Below are 18,094 nucleotides of genomic sequence, written 5' to 3'. Positions count from 1 at the left end.
TCTCTTAGCCCAGGCACAGTCTGGTGGCACATTTATTTCCCATCTCTGCTGACCCTCGGATCTTTATCCCTTCTTAGGACTTTCCTCATGAACACTGGAGGTGCATTTATCTCAGTCTGTGACCTGTTCAGGTTTGGTCAGCTTAGCTTGGGTTTCCTGCCCTCACGAGATCTGGTGAATGGTAATAGCCTGAGGACTAGAGCCCAGTGGGTGGGTGACATTTGGATTTTTTTTTTTTTTTTTTTAAGTTTTTTAAAGATTTTTTTTTTTTTTAAGATTTTATTTATTTATTTATTTATTTATTTATTTATTTATTTATTTATTTGACAGACACAGATCACAGGAAGGCAGAGAGGCAAGCAGAGAGAGAGGAGGAAGCAGGCTCACTGCTGAGCAGAGCCCTGCACGCCTTCTTGGTCCTGGTTCCACAATTAAACTGACTGTCTGTCCTAGAGGAGGGTTCAAGAAGGTGTCTTCCCTTGGAAGGAAGCTAGAAGGTTTGAGGGGGACCTAGGTGATGACCTTGGCCAACCCTTACCTGATAGAGGAATCCCAGTCTAAACTTCTTTCAAATAGCTTTTCTCAATTTCTGCTTAATCCCCCTGCTGATGAGAAGAAGCTCATTGCGTTACAAGACTCATTGATTGTTGGTCTGTTCTGACCATTCTCAGGTGTTTTCTGTTTGAGTGAAAATGAAATGATAGCAGTCAACGAAAATGAACCTATTTTCATAGATAAGCTTTCTTAGAGATGGGTATTGGCATGCTGAGAGTGATGGTGGGTCTCTTCTTTGTCCTTTCAGCTGCCCAGCAGACAGCAACCAAAGAGGGCCTGGCTTAGCTGGACCCAAAAGATCCAGCGTGGTCAGCCCAAGCCACCCACCACCAGCTCCTCCTCTGGGCTCTCCACCTGGCTCCAAACCCGGGTTTGCTCCACCGCCTGCCCCTCCGCCGCCTCCTCCAATGATGGGCGTTCCACCCCCGCCACCGCCCGGAGGATTTGGGCTTCCAGGGACCCCACCACCACCTTCACCCTCATCTTTCCCACCTCACCCCGATTTTGCTGCCCCTCCACCTCCTCCCCCACCGCCCACAGCTGACTACCCAACTCTGCCACCACCTCCCTTGCCCCAACCAGGAGGAGGTGCACCTCCCCCTCCCCCCCCTCCTCCTCCTCCGGGGCCCCCTCCTTTCCCTTCCAGTGGTGCAGAAAACCCGTCTGTTGCACCACCACCACTTTCTGACGCCACCAAGCCTAAGTCATCCTTGCCTCCTGTGAGTGATGCCCGCAGCGACTTACTTTCAGCCATACGTCAAGGTAATTCCCAGTGCTGGGTCCAGGACCTTGAGGCCCTGTCTTTCTGCAGCCAGGATGACTGGTTGGAGATTGGGCTAGGGGTTCCATGCCCTTGGGTGGGGACAGATAGGGATGGACCTCAGGCCTCAGCTCACCCTAAAGAAAGGCTTAACTCTAAAAATATAAAAAATGTAGATTTCTTTCCACTTTAGTTTAAAGTAAAGGATTCTTGGCTTCAGAAGAGTTAGTGACTCTTGATCTTGGGGTCATGAGTTTGAGCCCCACCTTGGGTGCAGTGGTTACTTTAAATAATAAGTAAGTAAGTAAAGTTAGGGATACTTAACTTGGGTCTTTGACCTCATTGACAAGAGATGTTTTGCCTGTGTTTGCATTCATTTTGTGCCTCAGAGAAAACCAAGCATCACTACCCTAGAAGGTGCTTCTCTGGCCACACTCAGTCATGCCCTGTCCTCCACTTCTGTGCCTTTCATCTCCGTCCTCCCTTCCCTCTTCTCTTTTCTCACCCTGTCCTCCTCGGCCTTTTTCTCCTGTCCCCTTCCTGCTCTGTCTCCTTCCCTTCTTTCCCACCTTCCTGCCCTCCCTCATCATCTCACTGTTGGGGAGCATTTATTCTCTTTCTGTCAGAGGTTAGGTCTGGTCCCAGTGGGTTAGAGTCGTTTCTGCTCTTTGTGAGCCTTCTTAGAACTAAAGGATTGTCTGGGGGAGAGGAGTTGGGGCAGCTGAGCTCAGCGGTAATCAGCCGGGCAGACTGCGTGCCCGGTGGGTACAGTTCGGTGACCACTCCCCACCTAGACCCTCGTGGGAAGTGCCATCCTCACCAGCCTGCCAGTGTGGAAATGGAAAGAATGGCAGGCTTCCTTTTTGACACGCCTATAGCACTGGGGCCAGAATTGGATAAACCCTCACCTTTCTTTCTTTCCTTGCTTCCCCCTTTCCCTTTTTGCTTTCTCAGAGTATCTTTCTTCCCCTGACCTGTTCCCCTGACTCCGTCCACCCCTAGTCACTCCCCCTTCCTCAGGCCTGTGTGGATTCTGAGACCTTTTGAGATTGACTCACCTTCTAAACCTCTCTCTCTCTCTCTCTCACACACATCAGGCTTCCAGCTGCGCAGGGTTGAGGAGCAGCAAGAACAAGAGAAGCGTGATGTTGTGGGCAACGACGTAGCCACCATCTTGTCCCGTCGAATTGCCGTGGAGTATAGCGATTCGGAAGATGATTCCTCTGAATTTGATGAGGATGACTGGTCGGATTAACTCTTTCTGCCTGCTGCCCACCTCTTCTTTCTTTCCTCCTGCTGCTTTCTTTGATGCATATCCCAGCAGTCTAATGCAGGGGGAAAGGGAGGAAAAAGAATTTCAAGGGGCCAAAGTCTTCCCTGACGCAACCAAAGATATATCCAAGTGCTTCCTCCAAATCAACATATATTTTCCCATTTCCCCATAGACAGGTCCCCAGATTCAGTAGCTGAGATCTTCCCTCTTCAAGTAACTGTTGCATATTGAGAGAAGGAAATACTCCAAAGCAGATCCCTTCGATTGGGTTTAGATTGGAGTTAATAACTTCCCTTGGGAGCCATGTTCAACTGTGGTCTCCTTCCAAAATTCTTACCCTTCAAATAATACCAGCCATCTTCTGGTCCTAAAGCCTGCCCCTTTAGGGGCAGCCCCTATCCTTGCAGCCCCTTTCCTGCGCACCAAGAGGGCTGAGCAGGCGACATGCCCGAGCAGCCAGACTGCCACACCTTCTGCCCTGGTCAGCAAGATGAGCTTCCCTTTGCTAAGCCATGTCTATGTCTGGACGCCCTTTATTCTAGAAGCCATGAGGCCCTAAGGAGTGTCTTCCCCTTTGGCCAGAAATGGTGCCTTTGTGAAGGCTGAGTTTGTTGCCTCCTTCCCAAGCCCTTTCTCCAGAGTATGGTGTTCAGGTGTCCCTTAAATGGCCCTCCCTCGCTACCAGGTGCTCTAGCTACCATGGCCCAGTCCAAACTTCTAATACCCATGACCAAACTAGCCCCAATGCGCAGGGATCTGACCTCTGCTGACTGTCAGGAGCCAAGCTTAGAGACTCGGGACTGCAGAACTGGTGGAACTCCTTGGAATCTTACGCCCTTAATGACGCTGAAATGTAGAAATGGGAAATGACTTGCTTTGGGTCATACTTTGGATAGTGACAGAACTCTAGAGCCCAGAATTCCCGATTCCAAGTCACCTCTGCCTTCTGGGACCAAATAGTGAGCACTTGATAGAATCTAGGCAGAACAGTCTTGGCTCTGTGCTACTCCAGACCTCACCGTAGGTGGGAGTCCAGTAGGAGAGCTCAGAGCCGGTGCCAGGCCTATCCGTGCTGCTCAGAGCCTATAGCCTGTCTTACAATTCTCTGCTCCCCCTTTACTATCACCACTGAACCACATGACCTTGGAGCTACCCTTCTGGGGGACCAGAGGTAGTGAGAGAAGGAAGGGGATACACAGCTTTGACAGGTGCTGTTTTCAATTCCTCTGCAACTTGTCCCCCTTTTATTTCCCCAGTTCAAGCATAGGTTCTGCCAGCTGTAGAAACTTCAGTCCCTCGGGCTCATGGCTGCCGCAGGTAGCTGCCTAGGGGGGCCTGGCAGCCGTGAGGAGGGCTGAAAGGCAGAGGGGCTCTGGCTGTCGTTTCCAGCTCCCACCTCAGCGCGTGCAGTGATGTTCCCTCCCACGCTCCCCCTCTTCCCAGAGCTAATACACAGGTGCTATTATTCAGAAAAAAACTGGTCAGCTTTGGCCAACAGTGAGGTTTCTTCTCTTCTGCCCTAACTATTGTGTAGCCTCTGAAACCGGCTTCTCCTGGCTTCTCTGGCTTTCAGAGCCCTGAAACAAAGAGAAACAGGATCTGTCTCTACCCAGCACAGCAAATGGTTGTAGTAATTGCCAAAGCCCTCATAAAGCCCTCCGGCTTGAGGAGTGCGTGTAATCATGGCTACTACCGCTGTGCCCGGGCTGGCTGCTCCCCCCTGCCTCCTCTCTGTGAACTCCCAGCGCGGGGGGCCAAGCCTTTAGGGGCCCTCGTGCCCTCCTGCTGGGGCTGCTGCCGAGTGGACCCTCCTCCCCCTCCTCACATCATGTGTCTGGCACAGGGCTGGCCTCATGCTCTGGTGCTGAGCAGTCCCGGCTGTGTGTGCTCCCGCCTGGCACATTGGAAGCTGAAGGTGCTTTCTTCAGAACCCTAAAATGGCTGTTGAAGGTGTCCCTGGCTGCAGCCCAGCGACAGCGGTGGCTGGAGAGGCAGGTGGAGGGCAGTGGTTCTCCCAAACAGGAGTCCTGGGGCCTGGCCAGGCCAGGGTTTGGGCCTAAGGGCTTTGACTAAATTACTCCCATCCCCCTCTGTTCCAGAAAAGGGGGAGCCAGAGCCACTCTCTTATCATTCTGCTCTGACCTTGAAGGGGGTGGTGTTGGCATGGCTTCTGGAATGGACACAGTTCGCCCTGGAAGGGGCTGGGGGCAGGGGGGGGGGGGGGCACTGCCTGCGGAAGGTAGGATTAGATCATTAGCTCAGTGACCTCCTAGGGTTTCGATGTGCTGTGTTCTCATCCTACAGCTGGTTTGGTAATGATCTGCAAGTCCCGGAGAGCAACAGCACAGCTCTGCCTGACGCTCTCATTAAAATCTATGCAGCCAAGCTCAGCTTTGTAGCAGCCGGCCTTGTGCAGCCTCCTCAGCTGGGGGGGGGCGGGGGGCTGGGGACCCAGTCAGCCGAGAGGCCCTCTGGGCTCTATTTATGCATATGTGTACCAAAAAACCAAAAAACAAAACAAAAAAAACCCCACTTCCTTAAACCCAGAGCCCTTTAAGATGATAAAGGACCTTATGCAGGTAATTGTGTGTCTTTAGAATCCTGTAATTGTAGAATGCAAAGTTTAGTGATACTTAAACTGGGCCGAAGCTGGGGAGTGTGTGCAGCAGTGGCTCCTGAGGACTCTTAAGCGCTGAAGGCAAGGAGCCACCTCCCTTCCCCAGTCTGCCCAGCCCCGGAGACCTGCCCCCATTCCTGTGGCCCAGGGACCCAGCTTCCATCGGCAGTGTCAGAAGTGACTTGTGGCTTTGCCATGGTTGTGAGAGGACTACATTCCAAAGGAGCGGTCACGGGGAGGGGGCAGGCTGTGTGATCCCTCGGAGGCTCAGAGCAGCTGGCCCAAGCTCCAGCTCGCCTCCAGCGGAAGCTCAAGCGCCCTCAGAAACGACCCTGGCCAATGTCACCGCAGAGCCAAGGCGGTGTTGTCAGGGCTAATGTGAAATCTCTTCCCGTGGCGCCGGTCCTCCGGCTCTGCAGCGCCAGCTTGGACAGATTGAGGTCTCTGTGGCTTTGGTGACCCTGCTTAAGCATTCCCACCGTGTCCCAGCTTTGCTCTCAGCCTGCCTCCCTCCGCAGTCCCCCTCACCTGACCTCCGGGCCTGGGGAGGGGGCCGGTGCCCCAGGGTGAGGGGCTTTTGCTCAGGAGAGATGTCAGGCCTCTTGGGGGCTTCAGGCTTTGAGCTCTCCTGGGGTCCAGCAGACCTGGGACCAGGTGTCACTAGGAGATACGCCTCATTCTGTGCCTCAGTGAGGGCTAGGGAACAATTCTGTTACTGTATTAACTTGACTCAGTTAACTCACTTGAGAAACTAACCAATTTTTACTTCCTGTCTAGAATGATGTACATGTAGAAGCGTGAGCTGTTATGTTCCCAAAGTGCCTTGTTTTCTCTGATATGAATATATTTATAAGGACCTTTTCCAGTGGATTCTGGGTGTGGTTGCCACGTCGATTTCAGGGAGTGGGCATCTGTGTAGTAGGGATACAGTCTGGAAGTGCGTCCCTCTCCCATGAGGGTAGGATTAAACCAAATCCCTGAGGTGACCCCTTCTTCTTCACCCTACTCCTCTTAGACCCCTAGGAGGATGTCCAGTTTTTTAAAGCCCTGTGGCTCCAAGCCTGGTCTCCTTTGTTTCCCTGCCAGGCCCATGTGTGGACCACATTAGCACCCGGTGACCTGAGGATTCCAAGTAACGATTTTATGTTATACATGCATATATGTAAATGCCAACATTTTAAATAATTTGATAAATCTTTGTAGCTACTCAGCCACATCTGGCATGTGTGTGTCTGTCTCTAAGGGGAAAAGTGTTGGAAGGGGACAACATTAATAGCCACAGGTGGTGGCCAGAGCTCTGGAGGGAGGTCTGGTTGGGGGTGGGGGGAGGCTCAAGGAGCAGGAGCCCTTGGGGTGTGGATGGTGTACCCTGTGTGGGAGGTGGAGATGAAGGCCGGAAACCATTTTGGTATAGAAGGTTGGGGGACCTAGAAGCCCAGATCCCCGGCCTTCAGCCAGCAAGGGCTGTGTGTTGGGGCCAAGGGAGAGTAGCTATTGGCCACTTGCATCAGGCAGAAGAGGAGCACTGGCGGAATGCTGATGTTGCCTCCCAACATCTGGCCGGCATCTTGTCTGCCTCTCAGACCCAAGCAACTTACCTTAAATAGAATGATTTTCAGCGGAATCCGATAAAAAGTTTTTAGGCTGCTGTACACCCCCTCTCCTGCCTGGGAAAGCAAAGGGGCTGAGTTTCTATTCTGACCCGAAAAAATGACCTACCCAGGAAGCAACGGTTGTTCCGAGCACAGCTGCTGCGGGTGACAGTCCCTGGGGGTAATTTATGGGCAGACACCCAGTTCCAGTTCCGGGCTTAGCGGACCTATTGGGGTGGCCCGGGGAGAGGGGCGGGGAGCAAGGTTGGTGACTCCACTGGTCACGCCTGCTCTTCAGGGAGAGAGAGTCACCGTCGTCCCAGGAGAGGGGGCAGAAGTTTTGAATTGTCAGCAGTTGCTGCGCCAGCCGCTCTGAGCTCATCGCTGGAGGTGGGGGTGCAGGGGAGGGGGCGCAGGAGCCAGCTCGCCCCGGCGGAGCCCCTCGCTCCACCCTCCTGCTCAGGCCTGTGTTTAGTCAGCACTTGGCTTCCCGAGGCCTGTGACTGACAGGCAGCCAGACGCCCGCCCTGGGAGAAGACAAAATGGTGGTGTCGGGAGCCGCCCTTGCTGGGGAATTGGAGGGAGGGGAGGAATGTGGTTCTGGGAAGCAGGCGGCCCCAGCTTAAATTCCAGCTCCTCCACTTGGGAGCCTTGACCCCATGCTTCACCTCATGCTTCACCTCGCAGGGCTAATCCTGAGAAGAATGAGCATTTGCTGAGCGCCTACTACCTGCCCAAGACTGCACACACTTTATCTCAACCTTACGAGGCAAGGGTCTCATGGCACACATGAGAAAAACAAGTTCAGAGGTTGAGCTGCCTGAGATCGTGCAGCTGGAGGCACGCTTCAAACCTGAGTCTCTTCTCAAGCCAGAGATCACGCTCTGTCCACCATGCAACTGAAACAACTTTCGGATTCTCCCCCAGACCAGAGTCCTGGTCTTTAGCGTCCTAAGCGGCAAGCTAGGGTTTTCTGTTCTGGTCTGCCCCACCCTCTGGTGCCCAAGTTTACAGGTACCTGTTGTTTTTGCTCCTGCTCCAAAGTCAAGTGGGTCGGACTGAGGGCCCAACTATCCTAGACGGTGAGAGTTGGAAGTATCTCGCACCCTGAACTGCCGGGGAACACAGTGGGTCCCTAGGTGCGGGTTCGGGCTTTCTGCGGGTTCAGGGTCCCTAGGTTCGGGTTCAGGCACACCGCGCTCAGGACCCACGCGTGCGCCCGCCCCCCCTCCCCTGTGAAAATTGCACGTTCAGGCACAAAGACATGCAGACACACACAAGGTGACACCACACGTGAGCGGGCACACTTGAGATCCCAGGCCCAGGGACATGTGCACACACCGCACCTAGAGCCCTGCCCTTGTGCAAACAAGGACACAGATCAGCACACAGTTACAGGAACACATAATCGCAGGCCAGCCTCGCGCGGTCCTCAGGAGTCACCCCTCCCTTCGCGCTGCCGCCGCCAGTTCCTCACTGCCCCCTCCTGGCCGCCCAGTGGCCAGGGCAACCTGGCAGCTTCTCCCGTGAGTTCTGCTCTGGGTGGTTGTCAGCTAGTTCCCTTCTCCATAATGAGGCTGGGAGCAGTTTCAGGCGCTCTTCATGGTCCCTCAGCCCCAGGAGATGACGGTGTCTAGTGGGAGGTCTGAAGCTGGAGGACAGAACAAAAAAAGAAAGAAGGAAGGAAGGAAAGAAGGAAAAAGGCTTTCACAGCCAGAAGAATCTCTCATGGTAGAATTCTCAGTACAGTGTTGGCAGGAGGCCTGCATAGACCACCCCCCACACCCTAGGCAGGCAGCCACCCGCCCTTGCCTGGGGCATTGTGCGCACCTGCTCTCACCTTACGCAGATTTCAAGAGAAGCGGACCTCCCGGCCGACAAGGCAGAGGTCAGGCTTTCTAGCTCCCACATCACTGCTCCCTCTCTGGGCCTCAGCTTCCTCACCTATTCGATAAAGAGTTAAGTTGACCGCGATGCATGTGACCCTCCACCCTGGAGTCTCACCATCTTGGGACACCTCTCCCAAAAGTCACATGCCTGAGTAAAGCACATCCATAAACACGACCCCATGTATTCTTCAGGCTGGTCCTGGGAGGATTTCCAAAACAAAGCTTTTTAAGTGCTATTTTATGGTTGAGGAAACCAGGCACAGAGGGGCACAGCAACTTACCCAAAGTCACACAGCAAATTGGCAGCAGGAACGGAAAGAGAAATCCTCCTCTTGTGGGCCCCAAGCTGCCTACAGAGTAGAACTCTCCCTTTGGGCTCAGGCCCAGAGCCAAAGAGACAGGAACAACAGAGACTAGAGCTAGAAGCTCCACCCCTCCCTTTTTTTTTTTTTTTTTTTTGTTAAAGTTTTCCGTCTTGTTCTGTTTTGTTTAGTAATCTCTATACCCAACATGGGGTTTGAACTCACAACCCCAAGATCAAGAGTCTCATGCTCCACTGACTGAGCCAGCCAGGCGCCCCAGAAGTTCTGCCCTTCTGTCGAGCCAAGGGGAACCCAACAGAGGTCCCAGGTTCCATGTTGAGATGGAGATTGGGAATCGGCAACTTGCACCCCAGGGGGTTCCACCACTCCCTACCCCTACTGGCAGTCTACGGAAAGCCAGAGGCAGGCTAAAGAGGCACCCTACTCCGTGGCCACTTAGTAGTCTGTTCATCAAGGTACCACACACGTGAGTGGTATGTGCATGTATGCCTGGACTCCACGGGTGTGTACTCACATGTCAATGCATGTTCATATGTGCCTACAAGTACGCTTAGGAGCATATTCATAGGTCTGTGTAGGATGACATCCTAGGTATACAGGCTTGCAAGGCGTGTTTTGATGTACATGAATAAATGGCTTCTGTGTATTTGGCAGGTAAATTTATGCACATGTCAGATGTTGCTTGCACACGTATTGGGTTTGTTCATGAATGCACTTTTGGGTATGTGCGAATGTTCACATGCATTTGCGTAAAAAAGTGGAGTGAATCACGTCTATGCCCATGACAGCTGAGTGTGTGTAAGTATGTGTGCAGGGAAGGCTCCATGTGACTGTGTACCCATGACTCATAGGGGTGCCCTCTGCAGAGAATATCATGGCAGTGTTCCCCTAAGCTCTGGTACCGGTGTGCACTGCTGGCTGTAGCCAGGCACTGGGCTCGCAGCACCCCCACCCGACCTTGGCATTCTATTCCCCAGACCCATCCTGCTTGGCCAATTTGCAGCCTCTCGCTCCCAGCTCCTGAGAAGGCCTGCAGCAAAGTCAAGGGGCTGGTGGCCAATTAGCGAGGGGGTTAATCAGGGATCTGGGGACCCCTGGGGGGCGGGAAGCGAAGGCAGGCATTGAGGTTGGCAGGAGCACTTACTGCCTGTCATAGAGGTGGGGGAGGGGAGAGACAAGGAGGGGAGGCTGAGCCCGCCTGGTGGCTGGAAACCAAGGGTCTGCCTGGGAATTCATGATTGCTGAGCACTGATAGCAGTGGGGAGCCTGTGTGACTGTGTGTGCAAAGGGGCATACATACATGTATTTGCGTCCTTGAATGTGGTCCTATGTGCAATGTGTGTACCCGATGGGATACCATCTGTTTAAACATGTGCAGTTTTGTGTCTGAATATGTGGGTGTGCGATGGTGTGCAAGTGGGCCTGGGTATGCAAGCATGCGTGGACCCATGTGCACACATGTATACAAGGCCAAGCCTGTGTGTGCATACTCGTGCATGCAAGGGTGTGTGCACACATCAACAAATGTGCTCCCATGCAAACACAGGCACATGAAGTTGACATGGCCCGCTAATATGTGTGCAATGGTGTGTGTGTGTGTGTGTGTGTGTGTGTACCAGCGTGCAGATACACCTGGCTAGACAAGCATGTCCAGATGTATGTGCATGTGTGTGTTCTCTGAACGGCCTGCGTGTGCCCGTGTGTGTATGCCCGTAGGTCTGCACGTATACAGGTCTCAGCGTGTCAGGAGTTGGGGAATGTGGGGCTGGCGGGCTCCGGGCTCCAGGAGAGAATCTGACAGACGACCAGACTTGCCGCAGCCCCCAGCCCCGGGAGCCTGTTTTCCAGCCTGCGGAAGCTGTGAGCCCGTGAACTCATCTTATATTAATAGCTGCTGTCTCCTCACTTATTGCAGGGAGAGGCGGTCATGGCCCCGGCGGGGGCTCAGCACTCGGGGCTCCTCCCCTCCCCCACACAGGACCTGGGAAGAAGGGAGGGAAAGATGGGCCCTAGGGCTTACCCAGGCAAGAAGGCAGGGCTCAGGGCTCCAGCCCTTGCCTCCCCCAATCCATTGCCCAGCTCACCTCCCAGGCCTCTGTAGCTGGTATTATCAGGCGTGGGGGTAGAAAAGCGTCAGGGCCTCGGACACCCCCCACCCCCCAAACAACCCCCTCCCCACACACATATGCACCAGACATGCACTCACCAGTGCTGAGTAGCTCCAGGCTGAGAACCAGATGAATCTAAGACAGTAAGAGACAGAGAAGTCTTTAGTTTGAGAGGGCAGACATGTTCCTTCTCTCAAGGACCCTCCGCTGGAGGGGGACACACAGCCCTGCGTCCAGGGGCCCCTATGCTGATGAAGAGGGCAAGACTTCTCTATAATATTTACTTGAGAAGTATAGCAAGGTGTTTTGTATAAACCACATCTTCATGGTCACAAGAGGACTTAGCCAAGGAGGCTTCCTGGAGGAAGCAGAGGATAGGGGTGCAGGGAGGACCTGAGCTGCAGCTACAGAATCCCTGGAGGACGGAGAAGCCAGCCAACCCCACCACGCACATGGGCTCCAACCCGAGAAGCAGACTGAGATATCCCTCAGGTTGAGCCCAGAACCCAAGGCAGAGAGACGCCAGATATGGACTTCCAGCAATGTCTCAGGTCCACCATACTACCAGGGGCAGGTAAACAGACTAGGGCCCACAGCGTGGCAGCCTACCCCAGGCTCCTAGACAAAGAGCTTTGGCTTTGCTGAGCTCTGGAGCCAGGAGCTGGGATTGGGGAGGCAAAGGGCCCAGCCTGCCAGAATAGTATGGGCAGGGGCACCTGGGTGGCTCAGTGGGTTAAGCCGCTGCCTTCGGCTCAGGTCATGATCTCAGGGTCCTGGGATCGAGTCCCGCATCGGGCTCTCTGCTCAGCAGGGAGCCTGCTTCCTCCTCTCTCTCTCTCTCTGCCTGCCTCTCTGCCTACTTGTGATCTCTCTCTGTCAAATAAATAAATAAAATCTTTAAAAAAAAAAAAAAAAAAAAGAATAGTATGGGCACTTGGACCCTCTCCTTCTGGTCCGTCCCCCCACCCCCTTGCTGGTGGAGGCTCCTTGGGAACATGGGTGAGGCAGCAAAGAGGCCCTTCTTCACACCGCCCCTCCCAAAGGTGTGGGGGCGCCCAGAGACCTCCAACTTCTCCCCAGCCTGGGGACAGGGCTCCTTGCCCGGGGTTTCCTTGCTTGCTGTTTCTGAATTCCTCTTGAAACTCACTCCCTTACCCCGGATAGAAACAGATTTGGAGTCAAATGGACCCAAATTCAAATCCCAGTTTGGCCCTTTGCTATGTGACTTTAGGTAGATCTGCTGTCACCTTCAGTGAGGCCTTTCTTGGGATTCCTTCCTTTAAAGATTACGCGTACTCCCCATGCCCTTTCCCTGCTTTATTTCTCCCCCTCTGCTCTCTGACATGACCAAATCTTAAACTTGGTTCTTTATTACAGTCTCCTCTATGAAACTAAAGTTGTCTGAAGGAGAGCAGTGAATGAATGAGGGCTTTTATTCTCAGAGCCTCAACTTCCTCTTCTGTAAAATGGGGAGAACAATACCACCCAAAGGGTCATGGTGATGTGTGAAATATTTGGGCCAAAGCTTGGCATGGAGAGGTGCTTGCTGAGTGGGTGTCTTTTCCCGCGGACCATCCAGGAAGGTGGGGAAAGAAGTCTCCCCCTGACCTGGTGGGACCCCCTGCTTTGTATTTGGAATGGAGCTGTGTGTAGCTCAGCCTAGGTCTGCCTTCCACCAGCTCTGACCCTGCCCCTGTTGACAGGTCCACTCCCCTTGGGGTCCTGTGGCCAGTGTTGGGGAGGAGCCTTGAACACTAGGTGTAAGGGCTCTTGGCCAGGGAAATGGAGAAAGACCTGAGTCTTAGCCTGGCACAGCTGTGTGGGTTTGAGCAATGACTGTTCAACATCAGGCCTCAGTCTCCCTGTCTGTATAATGGGGGGGGGTGTGTTCTAAGGGTTCCTTCTCCAGGTTTTGCATACCTGGGAGCCCTGGGAGGCTGAGAGGCCTTGCAAGCCAAGAGACAGCTTCCTCTTCAGCTACACTTCCAAACCTGTGCCTGCCCTTGCCTGGTGAACATACTCTTTCTTGTTCTGAAACACTATTACTTGGGACCCACACACTTATGTCCTCAAATGCACACACTTACCATCACTGGCCTTTGGATAGAAAAGAAGCTCTTTCAGTTCCAGAATGACCATAGTCCCTCCAACCTCCTCCCAAATGTGGCCTCTGGCTCCAAGAATGAATCCCAACACAAATCAGGGTCCAGAATGTCCTGAGCTCCAGGCTTGGGAAGGAAGGAGAGGAGAGGCCATTGGCTAATGGAGCACAGGTTGTGGAAATGGATGTTCCCTCGGGCCAGTCACTAACCCTCCCATGACCTCAGTTTTCTCATCTGTAAAATGGAGAAGATACTGCTGGTCCTATGGGAGGCTTGTTCAGCATAAAAGAGGTAACATAGGCAGTACACTCAGCGTAGTGCCTGGCACACAGTAAACACCCACAGTTAGAAGGAGCTGTTATTAAGGAGATGGATATACTTTGAGCATCAACTTCACGCCAAAGCTCCAAACAAAAGTGCATTCTCAACCGGAGAAGGGGTTAGCACCCTGGTTCCTGTCCTCAGAAAAAGATGGGATCCTTGGGATGCCTGGGTGGCTCAGTTGGCTAAGTCGCTGTCTTCTGGTTGATTCATGATCCTGGGGTCCTGGGTTGGAGTTCTGCATGGGGGCACCCTGCTCAGCTAGGAGCTTGCTTCTCCCTCTGCCTCCCGTTCCCCCAGCTTGTGCACGTGGGTGCTCTCCTTCTGACAAAAAAATAAACAAAATATTAAAAAAAAAGAAAGGTAGGGTCCTTGCCTGGCAATGCCTGGGTCTGAGCAGAGCAGAGGGGCCCATTAGCTCAGCCTCTAAAGGGGCGAGGGTGTCACCTGTCAGCCTCACTCCTCCCTGCCTCTGGAGCTTCCCCAGATCCCTCCACAGGCTCCCAGGCCTGATCTAATCCCCTGCCATTCCAGGCTCTCCGCCCACATCGGGCCCACTCCAGCCCCTCCACGCATAGAGACAGAAACAGACTTATCACAAAATCATTCTTTATTGAGCAATGGGTTGGGGATAGGGATAGGGGAGCACTGGAGGCCATACCCCGGTTGGCAGAGGGGTCAGGTGTTGGCTCACACCCTGCCTCCTCTAGGGCACCGCAAGGTGGGGCCTGGCCCCCAGGTCCTGGCTGTGGCGCTGGATGCCAGGCTGGAGTGGACTTGGGGTGGCGCGTGTTCTGGTCCCGGCTGCCTGGCCGGGCTGCAGTTTCCCCCGAACGGCCACCAGAGGGCAGCCGGCCCCCAGCGCAGAGGAATTCTCGGTTGCTCAGGTGATGGCTTCTTAAAAAAATAAAAAACCAGAGGCTGGTGTGTTCTCCCAGCAAACCCGAAAGGGGCGGGCCTGGGGAGAAGGCTCTGGTTTCTATGATCTCTTTGATAAAAAATAAGCAAAAATAATAACAAAATACGTGGTTTCTCTTTCTCCCTTTCCCCCTTCTAGGAACTGAGGTCAGCAATGGGGATGTGGGGACTGGGGGGTACCCTGGTATGGCCTGGATTTCAAGGTGTGGGTCTCTTTTTTTTCCCCTTACCGCCCATAAATAAATAAGTAAATAAATAGGTAAATAAATAAATTATAAATAGATACTCTTTTTGTATGTGCACATAGAAATAGATACATTTTTCTTTCTTTCTCCTATCTAGGCAACTGAGTGATTAACCTCTCTGACTCTTTAGCTCGGAAACCCGAAAGTAAAGTGACATGATTAAGGTCAAAAGGGGGGTGGGGGGAGATCAGGGACTTGGAATGGCACTATAAAACACCCAGCAGCATTCTGGAACTCCAAGCCAGCTGGGTTGTGGGACATTTCTGAGTGGAACCCTGGCCACCTGAACATTCTAGAGCCATGGAGCCAGCTGGGCCCTGTAGGGATCTGGACAGAATCTTGTGAAACATCCGGTCCTAAAACTCCAGAACCAGCTGGGTCTCGGAGGTGTGGAGCTGGGAGGTTGGAACAAAGCCCTGGAGGACCTAACATTCTGGAATTCTGTAGTGATCAGGGCTGGAGGGTCACCAGTGTAGGACTAGACGTCACTGGGGGAACGGGATCGGAAGGGGATCTTGGAAGAGGAACAACAGCAGCAGATGGCCCACAGCACCTTCTGCACGTCCTGGTTGCGGAAGGCGTAGATGATGGGGTTGATCATGGAGTTATAGGTCGCGGGGAGAAGGGTGAGATAGGTGTAGAGGGGTGGAGAGTGGGCGTCACCCAGCAGGCAGTAGACAGTGAAGGGCAGCCAACAGGCGGCAAAGGCGCCAAGCACCACGGCCAGCGTGGCAATGCCCTTTCGGGTGGCCACATAGTGGGAGGCAGGCAGCAGATGCCGTTGGAGGGCAATCTGCTGGGCATGGCGGCAGACGATGCGGCAGATCTGGGCATAGAGCTGCAACATGATGCCAAACACCATGAAGAAGGCAACGGCCAGGACCACCAGATGGTTCTTGGAGAGCGGATATACCACACCACATGTGGCCTGGGCATCCAGACAGTTCCAGGCCAGCACAGGCAGCAGCCCCAGGCCCAGTGCGCCCCCCCACACTAGGGCCAGCATCACATAGGTCCGAGTCACCGTTGTCTCTGAGTAGTAGGTGAGGGCATTGTACAGGGAAAGGTAGCGGTCGACGGTGATGGCCAGCAGGCTGCCCACGCTGGCAGTAAAGGCCATCGCCAGCACGCCAACCAGCACCAGGCTCATTTCCACCGAGCCAATGCAGAACACAGCAGCGAAGTGCAGGACCAGGCCCAGGCCCGCCAGCAGGTCGGCCACAGCCAGGCTGCCCACCAGCAGGAACATGGGGGCACGGAACGTGGGAGTGCCCACAATGATGGCCACCACCAGCGCGTTCTCACAGGACACCAGGGTGCCTGAGATGCACAGCACCACGTCCCAGGCCCTGGGGGAGGGCAGCGGGGCGGCTGGGCCTGTGGACCCCTCTGTTGAGCCCACGCTGCTCACATTCACGTTGCCTGAGCCGGCGGAGAGCCAAGCCAGGGGGCTGCCTGCACCCCACATCATGGTACCTGTAGGAGAAAGGCCCTGTGAGAAGCTGGCGGGCTGGGTGCTGGGCGAAGGTGTCTGAACCGGACAACGTGCCACTCGGGATACATTGTGAGTGTGTCTCCTCAGGATACCTGGTTGGGTCCCAGTGCTTTGTCCCCCACTCATGACCCAGGGCTCCTTCCAGGATACCATTGTCTCCCCCTGCCTACCCCCACCCTCACCCCAGGAGGGACCCATTTTCCTCTCACTGTACTGGGTCCCTCCACTCTCCCTTCCAACTCCCTGAGCCCCACAGGCCTCTTTCTCCCACGTGTGTGACCAGCAGAGAACCAGGTGAAGGACTACCATAAGTGGACCGGGGGCCGGTAGGATTCTGGAGATGCCCCCTAGGACTGGGGAAGGGAAACACATCTCTAAACTGAGGGTAGCTCTGCTCCCTCCCCATCAGGGAGGATGACGCTTAGTTTCTGAGGCTTGCCAGACCCCTCACGAGTCTCAGTACAGCCAGCCCGAGGCTCCGCCCCCAGAGAATGCGCGTGAAGCTCCCTCCAGCCCCCACCCTGCACTCCTGGGGTAACACCACCTAGAAACTCAGCCCCACCCCCAACACACAGGAGCCCAGACCTCTGTCTCCGCCAGACCCCTCTTTCTGCCTGATCCTCCAGGTCTTTGGAACAGACACCCTCTGCTGGAGGCCCGGATCCCTGAGTCAGAACCCTCCTTCTGCCCAGACACCTGGATCTTGGGCCTGACTCCGCATCCTGCCCGTGTGTCTAGATCCTTAAGTGAGACACCTCTTGCTCGGACACCTGGGGCCTTGCCTCCGATGACTCCTGCCAGCCCAATCTCAGAGGACCATCAGTCCCTCCAGGGCCTTGGGCCTTGGAGGAGAGCGCACCCACGCGGGGTCACCCAGATGACGGTTCTCAACACCCCGGACACTGGGTCCCCGCCTGCTAACCCAGATTCTGGATTCTCGGTCTTAACCTCCGACCTCTGCCGGCCGCCGGGAGCCTGTCCGCTGGCCCTGCTCCCCAGCATCCTGCGTGCCCTTCCGGATGCCTCATGCCTACAGCGGGGCCCCCTACTTACCTCTCGGGACCTGGTGCGGCTGGGCCGCGTGGAGGCTCTGCTCGGGTCCGGGCGGCGAAAGGTTTCCGCGGACCCGGAGAAGCCCCCGCGGCCGCGGGAGAAGCGGCGTGAGTCACCCGCCCCGCCCCGCCCCCGGCCCCTGGTTCGGTGACGTCAGCGGCCCGACGGGCCAATGGGTGCGTCGCGCCGGGGCGCAGAGCGCGTCGGCGAGGCATAGTAATGAGGCCTCGCGCCGCCCGCTCCCCCATTCATAAAAAGCGACCGTGGCCGCGGCCCCGCCCCCTCCCCACTCAGCCCGCGCTGTCCTTGACGCGGCGCCCTCTGCGGGCCGGGATTTCTGGGGGAGGGAGGGGCGCCGGTGGGATACCTTGGAGAAGTCTTAGGAAGGTTGCGGGGAATATATAAGGGGAAGCAGAAAGGGACCCTGGAAAGACTGTGGGGGTGATGGGACCCTCAGGTGGCAGGGACCGACGAAATTCGGGTGACGGAGACGGAGTGATGAAGCTGAATGGGCGTCCTCCGTGAGGATGCTGGGGGTTGCCAAGAAGATGGGGCCCTGAGGTGGTGGTGACAGCAGCACAAAGGAGCAGGGAAGTGGGTGGCAGTGACAGTATGAGCAAGGTGACAGGATCCTGGGGGATGGTGGCCATGAGACGCTGCCAAAGAAAGAGAAGCCCCCAGGGCAACCATAGCAGTGTCAGGGTGACTGTGACATGATGGAGCTCAGGGATCCCAGGGTGGCAGAGGTGATGGCAAGGAAAAGAGAAGATGGAGTGTCCAGATGATAGGACTTCAGGTCACCATGACCCTGTCACAAGTGCTGAGGTACCCAGGGGACAAAAC

General features: G+C 54.9%; 2 protein-coding genes across 3 annotated transcripts in view; one reads left to right on the top strand and one right to left on the bottom strand.

The window, feature by feature from the left end:
* The window catches only part of WASF2 (WASP family member 2), a 76,960-nt gene extending 70,545 nt beyond the window's left edge, over positions 1-6,415 (top strand). For both annotated transcript variants that reach the window (XM_059376813.1, XM_059376815.1), the window contains exons 8-9: positions 803-1,317; positions 2,413-6,415. In XM_059376813.1, coding sequence (XP_059232796.1) covers positions 803-1,317; positions 2,413-2,570 — 673 coding nt within the window. In that variant the 3' untranslated portion in view covers positions 2,571-6,415. The remainder of the gene's footprint in view (positions 1-802; positions 1,318-2,412) is intronic.
* Positions 6,416-14,136: 7,721 nt separating this feature from the next.
* GPR3 (G protein-coupled receptor 3) lies at positions 14,137-17,381 on the bottom strand. Its single transcript, XM_059375709.1, has 2 exons — positions 17,252-17,381; positions 14,137-16,179 (listed from the first exon to the last, which is right to left on the bottom strand). The coding sequence occupies exon 2, from the start codon at positions 16,172-16,174 to the stop codon at positions 15,182-15,184; it is 993 nt and encodes a 330-aa protein (XP_059231692.1). The 5' UTR covers positions 16,175-16,179; positions 17,252-17,381; the 3' UTR covers positions 14,137-15,181.
* Between the last annotated feature and the right edge of the window lie 713 nt (positions 17,382-18,094).

The sequence above is a fragment of the Mustela nigripes genome, chromosome 14 (genome assembly GCF_022355385.1).
Source record: "Mustela nigripes isolate SB6536 chromosome 14, MUSNIG.SB6536, whole genome shotgun sequence".
Lineage (NCBI taxonomy): Eukaryota > Metazoa > Chordata > Mammalia > Carnivora > Mustelidae > Mustela > Mustela nigripes.
Note: the sequence above shows the minus strand (reverse complement) of the source record. Positions and strands in the feature narration are given on the sequence as shown.

Coding starts and splice junctions, on each gene's coding strand:
- GPR3 (XM_059375709.1), bottom strand. CDS start 16,174: ATGATGTGGGGTGCAGGCAGCCCCCTGGCTTGGCTCTCCGCCGGCTCA.